This window comes from Notolabrus celidotus, chromosome 9 (genome assembly GCF_009762535.1).
Source record: "Notolabrus celidotus isolate fNotCel1 chromosome 9, fNotCel1.pri, whole genome shotgun sequence".
Lineage (NCBI taxonomy): Eukaryota > Metazoa > Chordata > Actinopteri > Labriformes > Labridae > Notolabrus > Notolabrus celidotus.
In genome coordinates this window covers 11,520,189-11,540,399 of record NC_048280.1, presented here as the reverse complement: position 1 = coordinate 11,540,399, position 20,211 = coordinate 11,520,189, and the positions used below count along the sequence as shown (strand labels likewise).

The window sequence follows — 20,211 nt, the reverse complement described above, 5'->3', positions numbered from 1 at the left end:
TACGTCCGTTCCTTCGCAGTGATTGGGTGGGAAGTGACGTACAGATTTGGCGCCATATTTCCAACAAGGAACACTACTGCAGTGAAAGAGTTCCGTGTCTGACAGCAAACCAAAATAAACTGTGGTTCATGCAGCTATAGCGCTTTTTATCTCATTCCAAAGGTTTTAATCGACTGTTTTAAAATGTTCATCACGGACATAAGGAAAGAGTTTTACGAGGTGGTTGCCAGCCAGGTAAGATTTATGAGTAAGCTGTAACATCGGGTTCGCTAACTTGTACAATGAACACTGTTTGCTAACCTTCCTCCCGTCATTTATCATTTTTAAATGCACAGTGTTTATCCCATGTGTCACATTAAATGAACACTGTCTTTCAGAGAGTCGCTCTCCTGGTGGCGTCAGACATCGACGCTCTCTGCGCCTGTAAGATCCTGCAGGTAAGATCATAATCTGTTAGCAGGCAGCAGCTCCTGTAGCTACTCAGGCTCACAACCAGGGGCGATTCTAGATTCAGATGTTTAGGTGTGCTGAGCACCCAGAGAGCTGCCCGGCTAGGCAAGATACATTTCACTGTTTTGTACATTTTAATGCAATTTCATTCCCACATTTGTGGGAAAAGTATAACACTTTTTGGGAAAGTCTGTGACCAAACCATCAAATCTGATAAAGCTTATTTAAATGCTGAGCCACAACAAAAGAGAAATGGATTGGAATCATAAAATAAACATATGGTAACCCTAATTTCTGGGGAAAGACAACTCATTTTGATTCAGCAGCTCCTCAACATATACATAAACCGTATGTATGTTTCTGGAGTAAACCAGTCCCCTATAGTGAGTGCCAAAAATACCAAAAATTGACATTAGAGTTATTTTTTGGACTTTCATTTGAAATGCAACTCACAACATATAAAACACATTAACAGAAATTGACTTTTTCTTTTTTTTTTTCAATATATTTTTATTGATTTTTCATGGACATACATTCATAATAATCAAGGATACAAAGTTGAATATAGACACAAATATCCATAGTATAGTCAAAATTAGCCTAGAAAGGAATATCAAGGGTGCTGGTGGAACGTACCAAAACACCACTAAACCAACAACAGAAACCTCTCAAAAATAGGTAAATAGAGCAAGTACAATCATCAGATAATGATAATAATAATATTCAATAAATAAGAAATTGAGGCGCGTATTAAAATGTTAGACAAATAACAAAAGCAAAAAAAAATTAAATAAACAAAACACACACACACACACACACACACACAAATACTCACACATGCACATACACACTCACACTCACTCACACTCACTCACACACATAGGGGAGGGGGGAGCTCCAGTTGCACACATATGTGAAGTGTTGCCAGTCAAAGTATTTTAACAGTATACCAAATCTGCTGGATGTTAATCAGTCCAACTGCAGCCCATCAAGATCCTTGACAACGTTCATGAAACCATCCCAAGTGCTATGAAAGTTCTGGAGGGCTCCATTTACACTGTCTGGGATCTTTTCCAACTGAAGACTAGACATAATATTACGGATGAGATGAGTGTGGGTGGGTGGAGCAGCAGCATTCTTCCAGTTCAGTAATATTAAAGAAATTGACTTTTTCACTGTTTTTCTCTGCCCTTTTCCTTCTTGTCTGTATTATATAATTTAATAAGTTTTGGTGCTGCTGTATTTTTGTTGTTAGAATATTACGTTTCAACCAACTATTGTATGGTATTGAAACTTTTCTAGCTTGTTAAAAAAGACTGCTTCAGCACCCCCAAAAATGGTCTAGAAACGCCTATACTCACAACACTAGTCTGTGGTGGCTAGCCTTTGTTATCAGTAAGAACCTATAATATTTACATTTATCATCTACTATTAGTAAACACCAGCTAATTAGTTTTGTTTGGTTGAGTTAAAAGTAAAACTATTCAGCTCAACTGTAAGTTTTACCCTGTCATTTAAAATAACATCATAACTTTTCCCAGTTTATCATACTTTTATGTCTTGTTGATGCTCATTTCTTGGATCAAATTATTGTGCTCTGATCTTTGAAAGTTTTTGTGTAAACTATTTTACATGCTGAGATTTTGAGATGCTAAACAGTGAATCAGTAAATTAAATGATAATATCTGAACCTTTTCATCTCTTTACCAGGCGCTCTTTCACTGTGACCAGGTCCAGTACACGCTTGTGCCAGTCGCAGGCTGGCAGGATCTCAGCACTGCTTTCCTTGAACATAAAGAGCAGGTGAGATCAAATCAGAGCTGAGTTTACTTGTTGCTAAATGACTAGAAGAGAAGTAAAAGAGAAATGTCACTCCCACTAAATGATAAATGTCCCTTTTTAATGTTTTTAGTTCAAGTACTTTGTTCTCATCAACTGCGGGGCGAATGTTGACCTTCTTGAGATGCTGCAGCCCGACGATGACTCCATCTTCTTCGTCTGTGACACTCACAGACCAGTAGATGTAGTAAATGTCTACAACGACGCACAGGTGATGGATAATACTTGTTTTACTTGTCTCCAATAATTGTTAATAATGGAACTGTTAATTGTTAGTTTTTAATTTGCTGCATGATCAAAGTTTCAAAGCCATTTTTAACATTTGTGAGGGATTCAACATATTGAACCATCTCATCTGCAGATAAAGCTGCTCATCAAACAGGACGACGACCTTAGTGTGCCTTCTTATGACGATATCTTTCGAGACGAGGATGAGGAAGGAGGTGATTCTGGAAATGAGAGTGATGAAGGCTCAGAGCCTTCTGGGAAGCGGAGGAGATTTGATGAAGTGCGTGTTGAACAGGATGAGAATCCATCACTAAAATGAATCAGAACTGTGTTGACATTGCTGCATTGATTGTGTCATTGTGTTGTTGCAGGGAGCTGTGGAGAGGAGAATTGAAAGAGCGCGAGCAAAGAGGGAGTGGGAGGCACGAAGGTGAAGTGTTTCTGAGGAGGTGTAAGAAAGATGTTTGATATAAAGACATCCTGTTTTTTATTAACACAAGTGTTTTACTTATTCATCAGGAGAGAAATCCTGTTTGACTATGAGCAGTATGAATATCATGGGACCTCTGTGAGTAGAGATTTAAGATTCTTTGTTGGTACTTTTTGGAAACTAGCAAAAAGCATAGAGGACACAAATTTTATTATTGTTCCTTAATGACTGTAATCCTTTGTCAGGCTTCCATGATGTTTTTTGAGCTGGCGTGGGTGTTGACCAAAGACACCAAAGACATGCTCTGGTAATCTATCTGATAAATGTTTAGTTTCGTAATGATATAAACATGTTTGAAATGGATTGTATCGACTGTTCGATGATGACCATTGAGCTTTCTCTTCCTAGGTGGGCCGTCATCGGGCTGACAGACCAGTGGGTTCATGAGAAAATCACACAGTAAGTATGGCTCCAAAGTTTCTGAATCACAATCTCAAATCCAGAACTGACTTCCTTTGAATTAAATGTGTGGACTCACTGGTGTAGCTGTAACAGTTCTCCAATTCTAATACGATTGTTCCTTTTTAGCATGAAGTACATTACAGACATCGCCACAATGCAGCGACATGTTTCCCGCCATAACCACCGAAATGAGGACGAGGAAAACTCCCTCTCCATCGACTGCATGAGGATCTCCTTTGAATACGAGTATCCTTAAATGATCTGAGATGTCATCATGATGGATCTTGATATCTGGGTCTTTTCCCTGTACTTGGCAAGAATCAACCATTTAAAAAAAAAAAAAAAAAGTAAGCTCTCTTTGTGTCTTCTCGATGAGTTTTCCTGAACCTTCTCCCTCAGCCTCCGTCTAACCCTCTACCAGCACTGGTCTCTGTATGAGAGCATCTGTAATTCATGTTACACATCATGCAACTTCAAGCTGTGGACGTTAAATGGACAAAAGAAACTCCAGGAGTTCCTTGCGGACATGGGGTAAGATGACTACAAAACAATGCTTTGTGCGTCAATGATGCAGCATCTATCAACAAAAGCACAAATGAAGCGGATATAGATGAAAGTGATTGGCTTCACATAGAGCTGCTTTTATCCTTCTCATTAACAGACTACCACTGAAGCAGGTGAGGCAGAAATTTCACTCCATGGACATGTCAATCAAAGAGAACCTGAGAGACGTTATTGAGGAGTCGTCCATTAAATACGGGTATGAATCAATAAAACACCTGAAACAGAAAAAGCTTCACTTGCTGTGACATTTGAATGCACTTATTGACTTCTCTGTTCTCCTATCAGAATGAAGGACATCAGGATCCAGACATTTGGTGTTCATTTTGGCTTTAAGAACCGTTTCCTGGCCAGCGACATGGTGCATGCTACCACAGCCCTTTTGGAGAGCACTGAGAAAGACGAGAGCGATGGTGACAACTTCATTAGAGCTCTGGACTCTCTGTCCAGGTGTGTAGCACGTACTTCATACTTCATTGAAGTTAGCTTACAGACAAAACTCATGACACGTGTCACATGTTGATATGATGAGCACAGTCAGTTATGATCAGATGAAGCCACTGAGGAGTTTGCTTTCTGTCCCTCGATCTCTGTCCGTGCAGGAGTAACCTGGAACGTCTCCATGCAGGCATAGACCTGTCTAAAAAGAAGCTTATGGCGATCCAGCAGACTGTTGCCAGCTGCATCTGTACCAATCTCATCCTGTCTCAGGGACCCTTCCTCTACTGCTACCTCATGGAGGTATGATTCTGTTATAACCCCTAGGTGATGTGTCTGTGTGTCTTCTTATCAATAACACTCTCCTTGTTTTATCTGTATCAGGGAACACCTGATGTGAAGCTCTTCTCTAAACCCATGGCGTTGACTCTGCTCAGCAAATACCTCCTGAAGGCTTTTGTCCATTCTGTAAGTATCAAACTGGTTTCAGACTGTAATAAAGATGCTGCTGTTGTTTTCACACTTGCATTAATAATGTGTTTGTCTGCCAGACAAGAAACAAGCGCTGCAAACTGCTTCCGCTCATCATGGCTGCTCCCAAGGACGTGGAGAAGGGAACTGTCATTGTTCTGGGAATCCCACCTGAGTCTGAGACGTCGGACAAGAAGAAGTAAGACGTTCTGTTTTAGATTTACAGGATACTGTCAAAGAATTATAAGCTTTGTGTATAAACTTCATAATTAAAATCCATGTCCCTCTGACATGATAGTTGAAAGAGCAATAACTTGTTTGCACATTTTTTTAGCTCTTGTATTTATTGTTTTCAAAAGTAGCCTTCAATTTGGATTTAATGGTAAAATAATTAACACCATTTTTAAGTTTCAGATATTTATTCTGCAGACCTGCCAGTAATAATAGTAATGTTTTGTTCTTGCCGTGTTAAGTGATGCATGAAGGAAAAGAAATGCCTTTCTCCAAAAGGGTTTGCAGATTTAATCTGGGTTTCCAGTTGAGCGACACACCGCTCAAAGAACTTTTAAAACACCAGTTTGCTTTCTTTAAATTTCTTTAAATATTGACATTTGACGGCATTGGTATTTCTTTTAGTTGCTATCGGTGCTAACAAGGAGTACTAAAGGGATCCAGGGGGATAAAAAACGAAACAGAAAAAAGCCTTCGCATTGGAGAAGTTGACACTGGAGAATGTTTGGTTTTATGTAAGACAAGTTTGAAATAGTGGATGTTTAGTAAGTATTTGGGGATAAACTTTTTTGACTAATTAGTGCAGCTTCAATACACGCGAGTGTAGTTTAGATATGTGTAAGCACATTTCATTTTACATAAAAAGCCCAATTTCCTCAAGTCTTCTCCTTTCTCTCTGTCTTTAAGTTTCTTTGGTCGAGCGTTTGAGAAAGCTGCAGAGAGCACCAGTTCCAGAACTCTTCATGACCACTTTGACACTTCAAGTATGTGGTTTTGTTGTTTGCTTTCATATAAGCTGTGCTGTGTTGTTGAGTTGTGTTCAAATACTCCCTCCCTGTTTTCATTTGGGTGATGACTCTTCTCTGCTTAGACACAAGGTGGCAGCCTTGAGCTTCAAATAACAAACCTGACTGACATCTGAGTTCACTGTGATTTAGCAGTGGACACATATTTATGAACATGCTTGTGTTTATTATATTTGTTAACTCTTTTCTGTTTTCTCTTCCTGTGCAGTAATCGAGCTGAAGACAGAGGACAGGAGCAAGTTCCTGGATGCACTCATCACTTTGTTGTCATGAGAACAAACATGAACAGGGTTGAGTTCTTGGTTTGTCCCCCAAACAGCGTGGGTGCTTCTTTAGTCTGACGTGATCAAAATCAGTAAGACATGAGCAGTTTTACCAGGAAACAAGAACTTCATGACAGTTCAATCAGTTTTGTTTGTATATTGTTGTACAGTCTTTCTGTAAATGTGTGGAAGTCGTATTTTTGGTTTTAATTTCTCTTTTCTGTCTTTTATTCCTGCTTATGTATGTGAGCTTTTTTAAATGTTTTAACCTGTTTAATAAATCAAAGTAAGTGATATTAATATTTTGTCTGCCTTTAGACAAAGCGAGTATCTAGTATAACTTACAGTTTTAAGTCTTTTATGAGCTATAGGAGTTGTGAAATGAAGAACACCTCTTTTGTTTTGCATATTTTCAACTCAGTCTTCACTATTTGGATTCCCACTATGAGCAAAATCTTATATTTTTATGCTCTCTGTTTTTGCTGCCAAAATTTCCAAATGGGGAGTCCCATGCCAGATGCTTGCATTCAGAGATTTTGGATAGCAGTTTAATAACATGCTATTTTAATTAAACTGTCTATTTTGGTTTCTATACAACAACAGTGGCTCTGCTAAAACAAAAAAGGACTGTGGAAAACATGACAAGACATCACAGGTTACAAAGAGAGTGTCACTTGTGAATCAAACAACAAGGTTTATGTGCAAGTTGACATCCTTCAAATATTTTACATGGAACTGTGAGGTGATCGCATCTCCTGCTCCAAAATAAAATATTCTCTGCAACTCTGCCAAACAGGAGTACAAAAAAAGAAGTACTAAAGCTTTATTTCACTCTTCAATACCTCACCTCTGAGTGTCCTCCATACAAAGCACTGAGCAATTTCAGAGTCATCTGTTCAACCAAAGTAAAGTCTATACGCCGTCTTATTTAAAACAACTCATCTGTGAGCTGCAGTGACACAAAGGACTTCTGTGTCGCTCTGGAGAGTAACGTCATGCAGGAAAACACTCTGCACACTTTTCAGTCTTGATACCAAAACCTGGGCTGTGTGAGTGCAGTTCCCGTACCACAGTTAAATAAGCTGTACGCCTCGCGCTGAAGGGGGCAGGGGTCATAGCTGTGTTAAAATGCAGCTTTAGGGTTGCTTCTAAAAAATGTATTTCCAACTTATTTAAAGAAATGTATCAGTGTCTCTCTGATGAAAAGATGAGAGGTTTACCACTAAGTGAGAGACTGCATGAGAAAATAATTTCAGAGTAATGTTCCTCAGCATAAAGTTGCAAATAATTTTGGGAGTTCATCAACTAAGGACCATAATTCAGAGAATCTGGAGAAAACATATAAAAGGGACAGAGTAGAAAAATAATACTGCATGGCTGTTTTCTTCGGGCTTCAGTCAGCACTGCATTGAAAATAGACATGACTGTAGTGGAAATCGCTGCATTCACTTCCAAAAAACTGTATCTGTGAACACAGTTTGTCACTGCATAGACAAACGATCCGAAATGCTGGTGACTTTTCTGGGCCCATTTAAGGAATGAGGCAAAGTGGAAAACTGTCATGTAGTCTAAAATCAAAATGACATTTTTTTTGGAAATCATGGACTCTGCATCCTCTTACAAGAGGAGAGGGACCACCATGCTTGTTATCAGTGCACAGTTCACGGCCAGCATCAGCAAAGGTATTATACATAAAAGTTCCCATGGCAAATGAGAAGACACCAATATTATGTAAATATAAAAATAAACATATATAATAAATATAAATAAACATAAGTGCTAAAAAATATACACAGGATTTGGAGCAACAAATGCTGCCACCATTTTCAGGGAGGACCTCTACCTATAACCGCTAAACTAGATTTTGCATGTATTACTACTGCATGGCTCCATAGTCAAAGTGTCAAGGTGCGAAACTGGCTGCCTGCAGGTCCGACTTTTCACCCATTGATAACAGTTGCTGCATTATGAAATGAAGAAATACAGCAAATGAGACTCTAAACTGTTGAGCTGCGGAAATCCTATATCTGGCAAGAATGGGCCAACACTTCACTTTCAAACCCTGGAAACTGGGCTCCTCTGTTCACAAACGTTTACAGTGTTGTTAAAAGAAGAGGTAGTACAGATTCTGTGGATAAAATAACCACATCCCTCGCTGATCTAGCTTTGTATATGTATACGTACTGTTTTCTGATTAAAAAACGTGATCTGCTTCCTTTAGAATTCAAATGTATTGATCACAACAAAAATTCCTCTGAATTTTTTTAAAAAAAAAGCCTTTTTCTCATTCTCAGTCTACTGGGCTGACACCGCCTCCCTGGCAGTGGAACCAGGCATTAACAATTACAATAAAGGTATTATCAAATTTGTTTGTGATGGTCTTGTTTGTTTTTTCTAGGCCATAAAGAGGTATCACTGTTAATACTATTGTTTTATAGCCAGTTAAAAATTCCTCATAGGGGTTTTAAATGATTTTCAAAACATCATATTCTTTTTTTTATTGACTTTTCACACAGTGCTCTTTGCAGCTAGGGTTATACAAAGAAACAGCTTTTGGCAGACTGTATGACAGGTGGAAGAGTCGTAAGCAATTCAAACCACTAAATCTCAGGATTTAACAAGGAAAAGGAAAATAACAAAGTGATTATAGATTGATTTCTTTATGGTCCCAGTCGCTCATTAAAGTGCCAATGAGAGACCACAAAAACAAATCCGTTTGTCAGGAGGAAGCTGAACTTTCTCTTCTGTCATAAAACAAAGCTCTGGCAGAGTTTTTGCTCTTGGCAGCCACACTCTTTCCATCGTGATCCAACCTTTTGTTTTGCTGACGCACAACTTGTGGCTCCACAGAAGTTGAAACAACTTTGACAGTAATTGTGAGACTTTTAGTGGAAATCTTGCTGTTGTAGTGAAATTGATGTTTTCTCCTGAACTCAGCCGGCTCCTGTGGGCCAAAGGTTGGGGCTGGGACCTTGGCCCACATTCTCATATGTGGGCCAGGCATCCCGGTGTTGATTTTCTCTGTGTCCAGAGAGTAAAATGGAAACATGGGGGGGGGGGGGACTAAGCTGCTCTCTGCGAGGCAATTAAGATCCTTATCAGACCTCAACCAGGATGAGATCATGACCTTCAGGGGAAAGGGTGGTTGTCGTACAGGAAAGTCCAGACTGATTGGCAGCAGGGAGACTGAAACGTGCCGTAATCTGCATCCCACTGCAGGAGGACGCTAATACAAATGGTCTTATTGTCACCAGCTAAGCTTCTGAATGCACCGGCACATCCATAATTATATTGTTTACAGTCAGCGCAGAGTGATGTTATCATGGAGAGGAAGCAGGACGTTATGGGAGACACATTTATCTCATTAACAGGGTGGAGAGTTTATTTTCAGAGAAGTACTTATCATGAACTGCTGATAAATCTCTGAAGCCACATCTCTGTTTTCTATTTTATCTCTTTCTCTATACTCACTTTTTCTTCTCTTCGCTCAAAGTTTTTTTAACACATTCTTAGTTGTGAACACCCCACAATAAGGTTGATTTATATAGGGTTGTCCTGTAGCTTTTGATAGAACCGCATGATCTACATCAGGGGATGGACTTTCTCATATGCCACAGAAAAGCAGCTTCTTGAATCTAACATTTACAGTGTGCATTCAAGGCCTTAATGTTGCAGTAGAATCTACGCTTCAATTTTTGCTCATGATGCTGGAAACATGAGGTGAGGAAGCTCTTTCTACACAAGGTCCAGTGAGCAGTAGGAGCAGTTTTGGAGTGTTTCTTTATGCTCATTTTTTCTATGGCTGTCTAAAAAGTCCATGGTCTTTGAATCTTGATTCATCAGGGAATCCTGAAAGGTTTTTCAGGAAATCACCTACCTCTTGTCTTTGCTGACTGTCTTGATCATGTTTCAGTCTGAGCATCTGTTATTTCTTCAGAATCTGACACTTACCTGGTTCAGACACATCCAGTCAGTCCAGTGATGTCCCACCTGTTCGGACCATCGTTTGGCCTCCTCCTCTCAGCCATCAATCACGCCGCTCTCCATCCCCCCTCTTGCACCTCTGGTGAAGTGGGGCCACTGCCCTTTACGCCACTCTGCATCACAGGAATGTGGCATGCATCACATTCACACTCACGCTTACTCACACACACTGAGGGAAACATACCCCCAAAGGCAGAATCGTGCAGCTGATGTGTTGATGTGCAGAGCAGCAGATTTAAAGGCCTCACGCTCAAACAGTCATTAATAGGAGTGATGATGTTGTCATGGGAGGTTCATACATGGGGGACTAGCTTATATAAAACAATATTTCATAAACTACATGAAGGGACTTTTTAGCAAATTAGTAATGAGACAAGACTCTAACACTTTTTGATGTTATTGTTGAGAATTTTCATTATTTAAAAGTAACTTTTTGGGCTTTTAGCCTTTATTTGATAGAGAGAAGAAACATGGAGCAAGTTGGGGATATTATGTCCTGATGAGCCTGGGAGTTGATCCCATGACCTGTGTGATGAGGACTGTAGCCTGGGTACATAGGGTGCCTACTGAACTAAGTTGGTGCCCTGACATATTTTAGTTTCAATGGATGAGGAAAAGTTATGCAGATGAACCCAAAATAGGTCTACACAGGTTAGTTTCAATTTTAGCCCAACAGGAATTTAATGTGATGCTGGTATTAAAAACATGAAGGGGTTATGGTCAGAAATACTTCAAATCCCTTCCCTTATCTTTTAATACACTGAAAGTAACTGTTGGATAAAAACATATAATGAGTTATATTACATTTCTAAAGTTAATGATGATGAGATAGAGGGGTTACAGGTAAATACAGGTAAAGGAATAAGTACAAAGGCCTGTGAAGGAGAAAAACATTAGAATGTCTGAAAAATGTTAGAACTTCATTAACATTAGGTCTTGTCAGATAATATGTCTACCTAACAGTGAAGCTCCTTCCTTAATAATGCTAAATAATAATTATAAGTGTATTTAGATAGCACGTTTCCAGAGCAGAAGTCACAAAGTGCTTAAAAAAGATTAAATATCAATGATGATGATAATGATAATTATAATAATAATAACAATAATAATAATAATAATAATAATAATAATATTAATAATAATAATAATGCTAACGATAATAATGATAATGATAACGATAATAATAATAATAGTAATACAACAATAATAACAAACAGATAATAATAATAGTAATAATAATAAGAAAACTATTTTAAAAACAACATATTTTAATAAAAACAAATAAAGTAATAACACTAGAATACAGACAAGGCAAGCAAGAGTACACAACAGATTACGTGTGTGCAGAAGTGGGTATTAAGCTGCTTTTTAAAAGTGACAACTGAGTGCACAGATCTTAATCTCAGTGGCAGAGAGTCTCAAACTGCTGGAGATACAACTACAAAAGCACACTCTCCTCTGGTCTTAAGCCTGGGTTAGGGTTGATGCAGAACAAACGCTGATCAGAGGACCCCTTTGATATAAGCAGGTGACCATCCAGGCATGGTTTTGAAAGTGATATCAAGAATCTTGAATTGGATTCAGAAATTGAGTTATATGAGATATTTTGGAAGATTTAGTTAGAAATCTAGCTGCAGCATTTTGAACTAATTGTAATTGACCGAGGGACGTTTAACTGAGACAAGTGAAAAGTGAATTTCTGTTATCCAATCGAGAGGAAATAAATGCATGTATGATCATTTCCATCTGAGCTGTGGATACAATAGGCCTAAGTGTAGCAATGTTTCTCAGCGGGTAAAAACAGGATCAAACTAGGTTGTTAACAGTCTAATATCACTCTGCACCTGCTCAAATATCTGCTGGTTCAACAATAGTTCTCTGTAGCACCTCACTGTTGGCTTATTGCACTCAGCAGGACATTATCCCAAACAGTGCCAGTGACTGAGTTTGAAATCTTTGAGGTCTTCATGAATAAAACTTGTCGGTCACTAACTTCCCCTCACTCTGCATCCTCTCTGAACAGATTCAGTTGTTTTCATCCTCTAACCTCTGCGTCTAACAGTCTCAGATTCCAGATAGGATTAGTTTTACTGGATAGCCGGAGACAAAGAGCTACAGCTGACTGTTTCTGCCTGTCTGTCTGTCATGCTGTGACAGGATGCTGACACACACACAGACACACACACTAGTCCAGTATGTCAAATAAAAACACAAACTGACAAAAAATAGTCAGAACTGTAAAAACATCCTCATTTCAGTTATGTAATTACTTTCCTGTTGCTTCTGCTCCATGCCTCACTCAGCCTGTCAGCCCACAGATGCCCCTAATGATCCCTAACCCCTGTGACCTTCAACCCCTGAGCCCTCTCACAGTTGGGGTGTTATTCCCTGAGTTGCCCCCTTCTCCTCTATTGTTTTTAAGTGCCTTCAGGCAAAAGAGATGTGTGTTGTCTGCGAAAAAATTGGCATGAATTTGATAAAGATTGATGAAATTGGCGAGCTGTAAAGTGTCTTTAAATATTCAATACTGTATGTAATTCTAACATGTTTTATTTAACAATGTTTTTAACAAACACAAAACAACAAATGTATTTGTTCTAACGAGGCTGAGGATTGCTGAAAAAGCATAGACTGTAGTTAAGGCAAGACTCAAAACTCAATCTTTTTTTGTAAAGGCCAAATTCTAGTCCCAAAAATCCTCTGACTCAACTTTCAGAAATAATTACTCATAATAAATGTTCATAAATCATTTATGTTTTAGTTCTTAAAGAATGAAAATGTATCTGTTGCTGCTGTTTTACTTTTTTTTTTTTTAAACAAAAACACTACAAAGTAATATACCTAATTTATGATACTGAAACATTCTTAGTCAAAGTAGATGGGAGAGGCAGAAATTGTAAAATAAGCTGCCATGCTATCACCTGCACTGAGCCATGGTAACACATCAACTTCACGTTCACCCTATCACTTACTCCAATTCAAGCCCCAAGTGACATTTCAAATCCTCCTCCTCACTTGTAAATTCCTCCATACCCTTGCTTATCTATCAAAACTCCTCCATATCTACACCCTTTCTATGAATCTGCAATCCTCCACATTTTGAATAACATCCTGATAGATTTAAAGTTGTATTGCTAAAGTTTGGTACAATTTATGAATGATGTTATCCTGAACATCAGTTATTAAATAGCCTGGGATATATGCAACAACCACCTGTTACTCCTTGTCCATGTGCAAAGACGTATCATGATGCTGCTGGAATATTATTTACATCTATGTTTGCTGCATGATAATTTCACTTCAACTTTAAATTAGGAGAAATTGGGAGGCTTTATTGTGCTTCTTTATTCCTTTATTCAGAGATGGGCAGGGTAAGCTAGGAAGTGAGAGTAAGGTTTGACATGAGGTTAGGGCAGCAGGTTGAAGCTGACCCTGGCCGCCTGTTCTGAAAGTAAAATGTTGTTCCATTCTTGCCTGATACAAAATTTCAGATGTTTTTTCCTGTTTTCTATTTTTTGATGCACCATATGTTTTCAGTAGGTGACAAGTTGGGACTCTAGCCAGGCCAGGATAGCACCCTGACGCTTCTACAACAGAGCCATGCTTTTGTAATAAGTGCAGAATGTGGTTGGGCATTGTCTTGCTTAAATCTGCCAGCTTTTTCCCTGAGGAAGCATTGTCAGGATTGCAACACATGTTGCTCCAAAACCTTTATATATAGTTTGGCATTCATAATGGTGCCTTCCCAGATGTGTAAACTACCCATGCCATGAGCACTTATCAGAGGTGTCAAAAGTATTCACATTCATTACTCATGTAGAAGTATAGATACCTGGGTTTAAAAAGACTTCTGTAGAAGTTAAAGTATCAACTCAAGCTAAGTAAAAGTGTAAAAGTGTTGCTTTCAAAACTACTTAAAGTATAAAAGTAAAAGTAATGTAAGAGGAAAAAATGCCATTAGGGACAAAAGCTTAGGCTGCGCCACAGGGGCCTATAGTGCACTACCCACCTCCCAAAAATATATGTTTCTGAAGACCATAATGAATATAATGTTATATTAATATGTTAATGTTGAAATATTTGGGTTGCACTTATTTCAGCCACTTTCATGCCCATTGAAAATAAAGGCATTTTAGTACAATGCAAATACATTAAAGAAACACATATGTGTACTACTGAGCATTAACATGTTTCATGGAGCGGAAGATAGGATGACTAGTTGCCTAAAAATATTGTAATGGTACAAAAAAGTCAAACTTCACAGGCATGTTGCCTTTATTGGAATTATGCACATCCAAGCATCAAGCAACCACACACATCCAAGACCCGGAACAGCTGGTGTTGTCTAATAGGGTCTTGCTCAACACGAAAGTCTAAATCGCTTCAAACTAATCTAGGCTAGTCAAAATGTTTGATTACTTTATTAAGACAGTATCACAACATGCGCATAAATGTTACAAGTAAGAAACTTGGCCTCTTTTCGGATGGTGCGATTTATCTGGATATGTTTTGTTTTTTTTGTGTTTTTTTGAACGAAATTAAATAAAAGTAACAAGGCTATTTTTAAAATGTAAGGAGTAGAAAGTACAGATAATTGCCTGAAAATTTAAGGAGTAGAAGTAAAAAGTCGGCTTAAAAATATTTTTGGGTATCTATACTTTACTCAAGTAAAGTATACATACCCAACATTTTTACTTAAGTAAGGTAACAAAGTATTTCTACTTGTTACTTATCACCTCTGGCACTTATATATCTCCACACCATCATGGATGCTGGCTATTGAACTGTGACCTGATAACAAGCCGTATGGTCCCTTTTCTCTTAATAATATGGAGTCTATGACTTCCAAAATCAATGTTATATTTTGTTTATCAGATCACAGGACAGTCTTCAACTTCACCTTAATCCATCTTAACTCGGATCAGGTCCAGAAAAGTCACTGGCATTTCTCGATCATGTTTATATATGGTTTCCTCTTTTAACCTGCATTTGTGGATGCAATGATTAACTGTGTTCACAGACTATGTTTTTTAAAGTGATTTTAGGTCCATGCAGTGACTTCCACCACAGAGTCATGTCTGTTTTTGATACAATGCTGCCTGTGGGCAGTGTAGTTGTCAGCTGTGGGGGTGGGAGTTGTCAGCAGACAATTCACAATCACAGGCGATGAAACGTTAATGTTGTGCTCCAACCTTGTTTTCACTGTCCTTAAGTGCCCTGTTATTGCGGGTTTAAAGATTCCTCGAGCGTCACAATCAGGTTTTGCTTCTTAACAAAAGTTCGTTAACATTTTTGGAGGCTCACAAACCTCCTTACTCATCATAACCTTAATGTTTATTGAAAGACCTGCCAAATATTTTCCAAAAATACACAATATTAAATAACCATGTGCAATTTTAAACAGGCAACAACAGTTTAATAGCCACGGATGAAATGTTTTCTTAACAGAATGATGAATCATCTGCCGTGGGGAATTTTTATCTCACAAAAAAGGGGAGTCTCAACTCCTTTCATGCCTGACTGAGTGAGATCATGTTCCATACAGTACATCATCATAAGGAGACCACTTTAGAGAGAAGCATGGACAGACATCAAAAAGCATGAGATAACCTGCAGAAATACAAAAACACACACTTACACTGATAATGTAGGTAAGTTAGAGCAGACAAAGTGGTGACTGACAACCCTCTGCTGAGATAAAGATGGGGCCCAGCAGCATGAGGGATGTCTGGGTGGGACCAGGGGACATTTCTGATTTGGCATGGTAAGCACAATGTATGTGATGTCAGTCTCACCATTCTTAGAGTGCGAGAAGAAACTCCTCAAATAGGAGAGCTGTAGGAACTCACCAAATCACTAACATTTCGGCAATCAGTTAAAGCACAGTGGCACAGGTGGTGTTGATTTTCATTTCTTTTTTTTTAGCTTCAGCCTTCACTAGGGATTTGGACCATATCAACTTAGGATATGGCAATCAGTGGCAGAGTACACAAACAGCCTGTTTAAAGCACACACACAAACAGGATACTATTGTTTCAACACTAATTGCATTTTGCAGGAAATACTCAGACAGTAGGATAGCAAAAAGTCAACACTTGATATGTGGAGAAGTCATGTTTAAAAGTAAACAAACACATGTTCAAACGTTTGTCCCCCTCTCTGAGCTCTTTCAGTCTCGTGCTTGGGACCACAGTGTGTTGTTAAGAATGGAAGTTGTAGTGCATGTCATCCAGTAAAAGGAGTCTGGCATGACTGAACCACCGACCACTGAGAAAGAAAGAAAAGAAACTCATTACATCACTTCATAATGATGAAAATGCATTTTAGCTTCCTTTTGCTTCCCTGACATTTAAGTGTCTTACACCTAATAATTCTATATCTAAACATAAACATAGAACATCTTTGATACAGATAGCAGAGAGCTGATTTGGCAAGCAGATTATGATGGTTTTGCAAATCATTTAAAACATATATTTAATTTAACTGAATAATTTTAAGACAGCAAATCAAATGTCAAACATTAAAAATGTATTGTTTGTGTATGAAAAATATGAGTTTGTTTTAAGTTTAATGCCAGAAACATGTTTCAAAAAAGTTGGGACACAAACCTCTGAAAAAGTTATGTAATGCTCTTTGACAGTTTCTACAGTTCACCGAAGTTACTTGGATTCAGCATTTCCAATGTCGCAATTGCAATCTCTGGACTTCATAATGTCACTCCAGAAACCAATGGGTGACATCACTGAGACTATGACTATGTTTTTTTATACAGTCTATGATTTCATTCGACTGTCACAGGGACACATCCAGACGTCTTTTAAAGGTTGAGTCAAACAAATTAAAGTTTTATTGACGTTTTTTAACAGACGTGAATTCTCTTTTTACCTGTGTTGTGTTTTTGGAGTGCACTAAACTTTGTATGGACACACACACATGCGCACACACACACGCAAACACACACATACAAACTCCCCTCCCACACCCTCCATGTTCCTTCCCGTTTCCTGTTCCGCTGTCCGCTGCGCAGGAAGCCTGGTCGTGGTACAGGAGCTGCAACAAAAACTTGTGAGTCACCAAGCTGTAAACTTTGCAGACATTTGCTTCAGAAAAGAATGTGTTTTTTTTTTTTTCTTTTTGATCTCCATCTCTTACCTCGAACCAGGCTTTGCATTGTTTCTCAAACAAACGGCTCATGGGGTCTTTAACCCTTGTATACAAAGCCACATTTGTCCCATGTTTAACCACCTGCTGATTCTTGGCTTTAAAATCAGTGAGTAAACTCCGTCCAACTGAGACATCTGAGGACTGTATGCACCTGCTCGCTCTGATGTAAGCATGAGTCAGTGGACGAAAACATGAGTTAAGACTCCTGTATTTTTATGACTCATGTGCATGTCTACATTCTTGGTTGGTTTAGGGACTCTATGTTGCTATATTTAGCAAACTTTCTATATCTGATCTATTATTTTTCAGCATGTGGACCTCTGGGTTGAGGTTGTGACCCCTATCAAATGTGTGGATGGAGGGTGGATTCTGCTTCGATGAGATCATGCCTGGTCAGTCAAGGGAAGTGACTTTTTGACTCGCCTGACCTGACATCAGATTCAGAGTTCAAAGTTCATGTCATGAGAAACTTCGCCCCTACACAGCCCACTCCCACTCCAAAATGCTTGACTCTTTCTGGTGACTGCACTGATCTGAAATCAGTAAGCAACCTGACAGACACCTGACATGACCTTAACCGTGTGGCCTTCGCTTTGCCAGGCAGAAGAAGGTCAAGTTTAGGGTCAAACTGGTTCCTTCTATGGTATTTCATCTGCTTCTTGAAGATGATTTTGTGATATTGTAATGCCTTAAGTTGAGTCTCATCGGTTAATAATCTAACGCGGGCTTATTGTTGTAACTATAACTATATAAATATAACTACTTATATCCTCTGAATGTAGGTTAGGAAAACATGGGAACAACTTCTGCTGTGTGTCTGCTACACATCCACTGTCTACCTGGACTTCATTACAAACACAAGAGGCATTAATGAAGCTAATGAAGTAGCGTTTGCCACACTGGAAATGCTGATTCCAGCTAACTTCCATCTACTCTGGTAAAAATCGGCAAAGATGTAGCATCAAGGCTGTAGCCTTGCCGCCTGGCAACAACGGCCACCTGTCAGTCATATCAACCATGCACCTAATTATGCCTGAGTATGCATAACTCTTAGCCTCATTATAATCAAGCTAGGTGGTTTGTACAAAAATGTGTCCCAGCATAGATTTTACAGATAATAAGATAAGGAACAGAGATTGAAAGTTTTTTTGTACTAGGCTGTAAACATGTTTAATTCTATTGTTCAAATTTTAATATAGGTTCTAGTTGGACTTTCATGGCGTTTGGAGCCAGCCCCAAGTGGACACCCCAGGAACTGCATTTTTTTTTTCGCACTTCTGCATTAGCTTCAGTTTTCAAAAATGAAGAGTACAACTGAACATCAACAACTGTGATACATCAGCCCACTGGGATATAAAAATATCACTCTATGGTCTTGGTTTGGCTCAGCTGGTATAGAAGGCACCCCACAAACAGAGACTACAGCCCTCATTGCACTGGTGGTAAGATAAAACCCTGGTCCTGGCATGAATTGGTGCTTTTCATCTCCACTCCCACACAACACATTTCTCTCAAGTTGTCCAATAAAAATAAAGACAAAAAACCCCAAATAATCTTAAACACATCAGTCTTACCAGTCAAATAAAAGGAAAAGTGTATCATGTTAAATATAACTCTTTATTTTACTGGGACACAATATGAAAATAACGCTTCTCAAATATTTGCATCATCTTATAATAATCAATATAATATCAGAAGTATCCCTTTTAATAACTTTATTTGTGCTCATGTTTCCCTCCCTTTGACCAGAGAGAAAGATAGTGTTTTTAATATTCATGGCAACACTCCACATGTTTTATAATGAAACAAATGTGTTTCTGCTGTCACTGCTCTTTTTGCAGTTACCATTACAGGCTTTGAGTAAATCCCTTCTTCATCTTCTAGACTGCTGTGCATATACTGTGGGTTTTCATATGCGTGTGTGTGTGTGTGTGTGTGTGTGTGTGTGTGTGTGTGTGTGTGTGTGTGTGTGTGTGTGTGTGTGTGTGTGTGTGTGTGTGTGTGTGTTAGTGTGTCTCGGTGCCTGCAGGAATGTCTGCTGTTCAGGCCTTTTATTAGTCTCATCCATACCACCACATTATAGGCTCCTGTAGCCAGGCAACTGCAGGTTCTGGCTGGTTACCATGGCAGGCGCCCATTGAGTGACGTTGCTGGCCCTGTTTGCCTCTCTCCAAATTGGAAAAAAGGGTCTTTTTTTAAAGGTGCAGCCCCCACCACACCCCACCCCCCCACTCCAGCTCTATCCACACACACCAACACACACATACTCTCACTTAACCCCTTGCTCACACACACACACACACACACCCCCGCACACACCCTGCGCTTCGTCACCCTCTGTGTGGTGACTGGAGGAGTGGAACTAACAATCTGACAAAAACATCTCACTGAGGCAGAGCAGACTGGACCGTCCAGGGAGGGTCTTTGTGTAGAAAAACCCATACAGACCCCACAGAGGGAACGCCTACTGTAGTGTCATCACTGGAGAATACTTATAGAACGACATATCACAGTATTCTTAGATGAATAACATCACCTTGTGTAGTTTTTGACAAATCGGAAATAGTTACAAGAAAACAAGTTTTAAAACTTTTTCAGCTGCACTGAGACTCCAACACTTGGGGTTAATGTAGTATTTGAGATTTAAAATGACAGTTATCTGTAAAAATAAGACAAAAGGTAACAGGTATTTTAACTCATAACAGTTTTTTGAAATGACTAAATTACTGTTGAAGTATGTCAGATGGTCCAAAGCCAAATGATATCCAGATTGGTATCAAATTAAACTAAAAAAGCTGGTAAATACTCACTATAGGGCAATCCCAACTGCTGAAATTGTGTCATTTCTTCCACATAAAATTACCCAAATTATCTGCTGCCAACT

At 38.9% G+C, this 20,211-nt stretch overlaps 1 protein-coding gene across 1 annotated transcript; it reads left to right on the top strand.

Annotated features, from left to right (window-relative positions):
• Window positions 1-40: 40 nt before the first annotated feature.
• Window positions 41-6,479, top strand: cdc45 (CDC45 cell division cycle 45 homolog (S. cerevisiae)). The gene is made up of 18 exons (XM_034692780.1): window positions 41-234; window positions 378-437; window positions 2,161-2,253; window positions 2,363-2,500; window positions 2,651-2,797; window positions 2,889-2,947; window positions 3,037-3,085; window positions 3,193-3,254; window positions 3,356-3,406; window positions 3,536-3,655; window positions 3,809-3,940; window positions 4,071-4,169; window positions 4,259-4,420; window positions 4,573-4,711; window positions 4,793-4,876; window positions 4,960-5,078; window positions 5,798-5,874; window positions 6,125-6,479. The coding sequence occupies exons 1-18, from the start codon at window positions 184-186 to the stop codon at window positions 6,187-6,189; spliced, it is 1,707 nt and encodes a 568-aa protein (XP_034548671.1). The 5' UTR covers window positions 41-183; the 3' UTR covers window positions 6,190-6,479.
• Window positions 6,480-20,211: the final 13,732 nt, after the last annotated feature.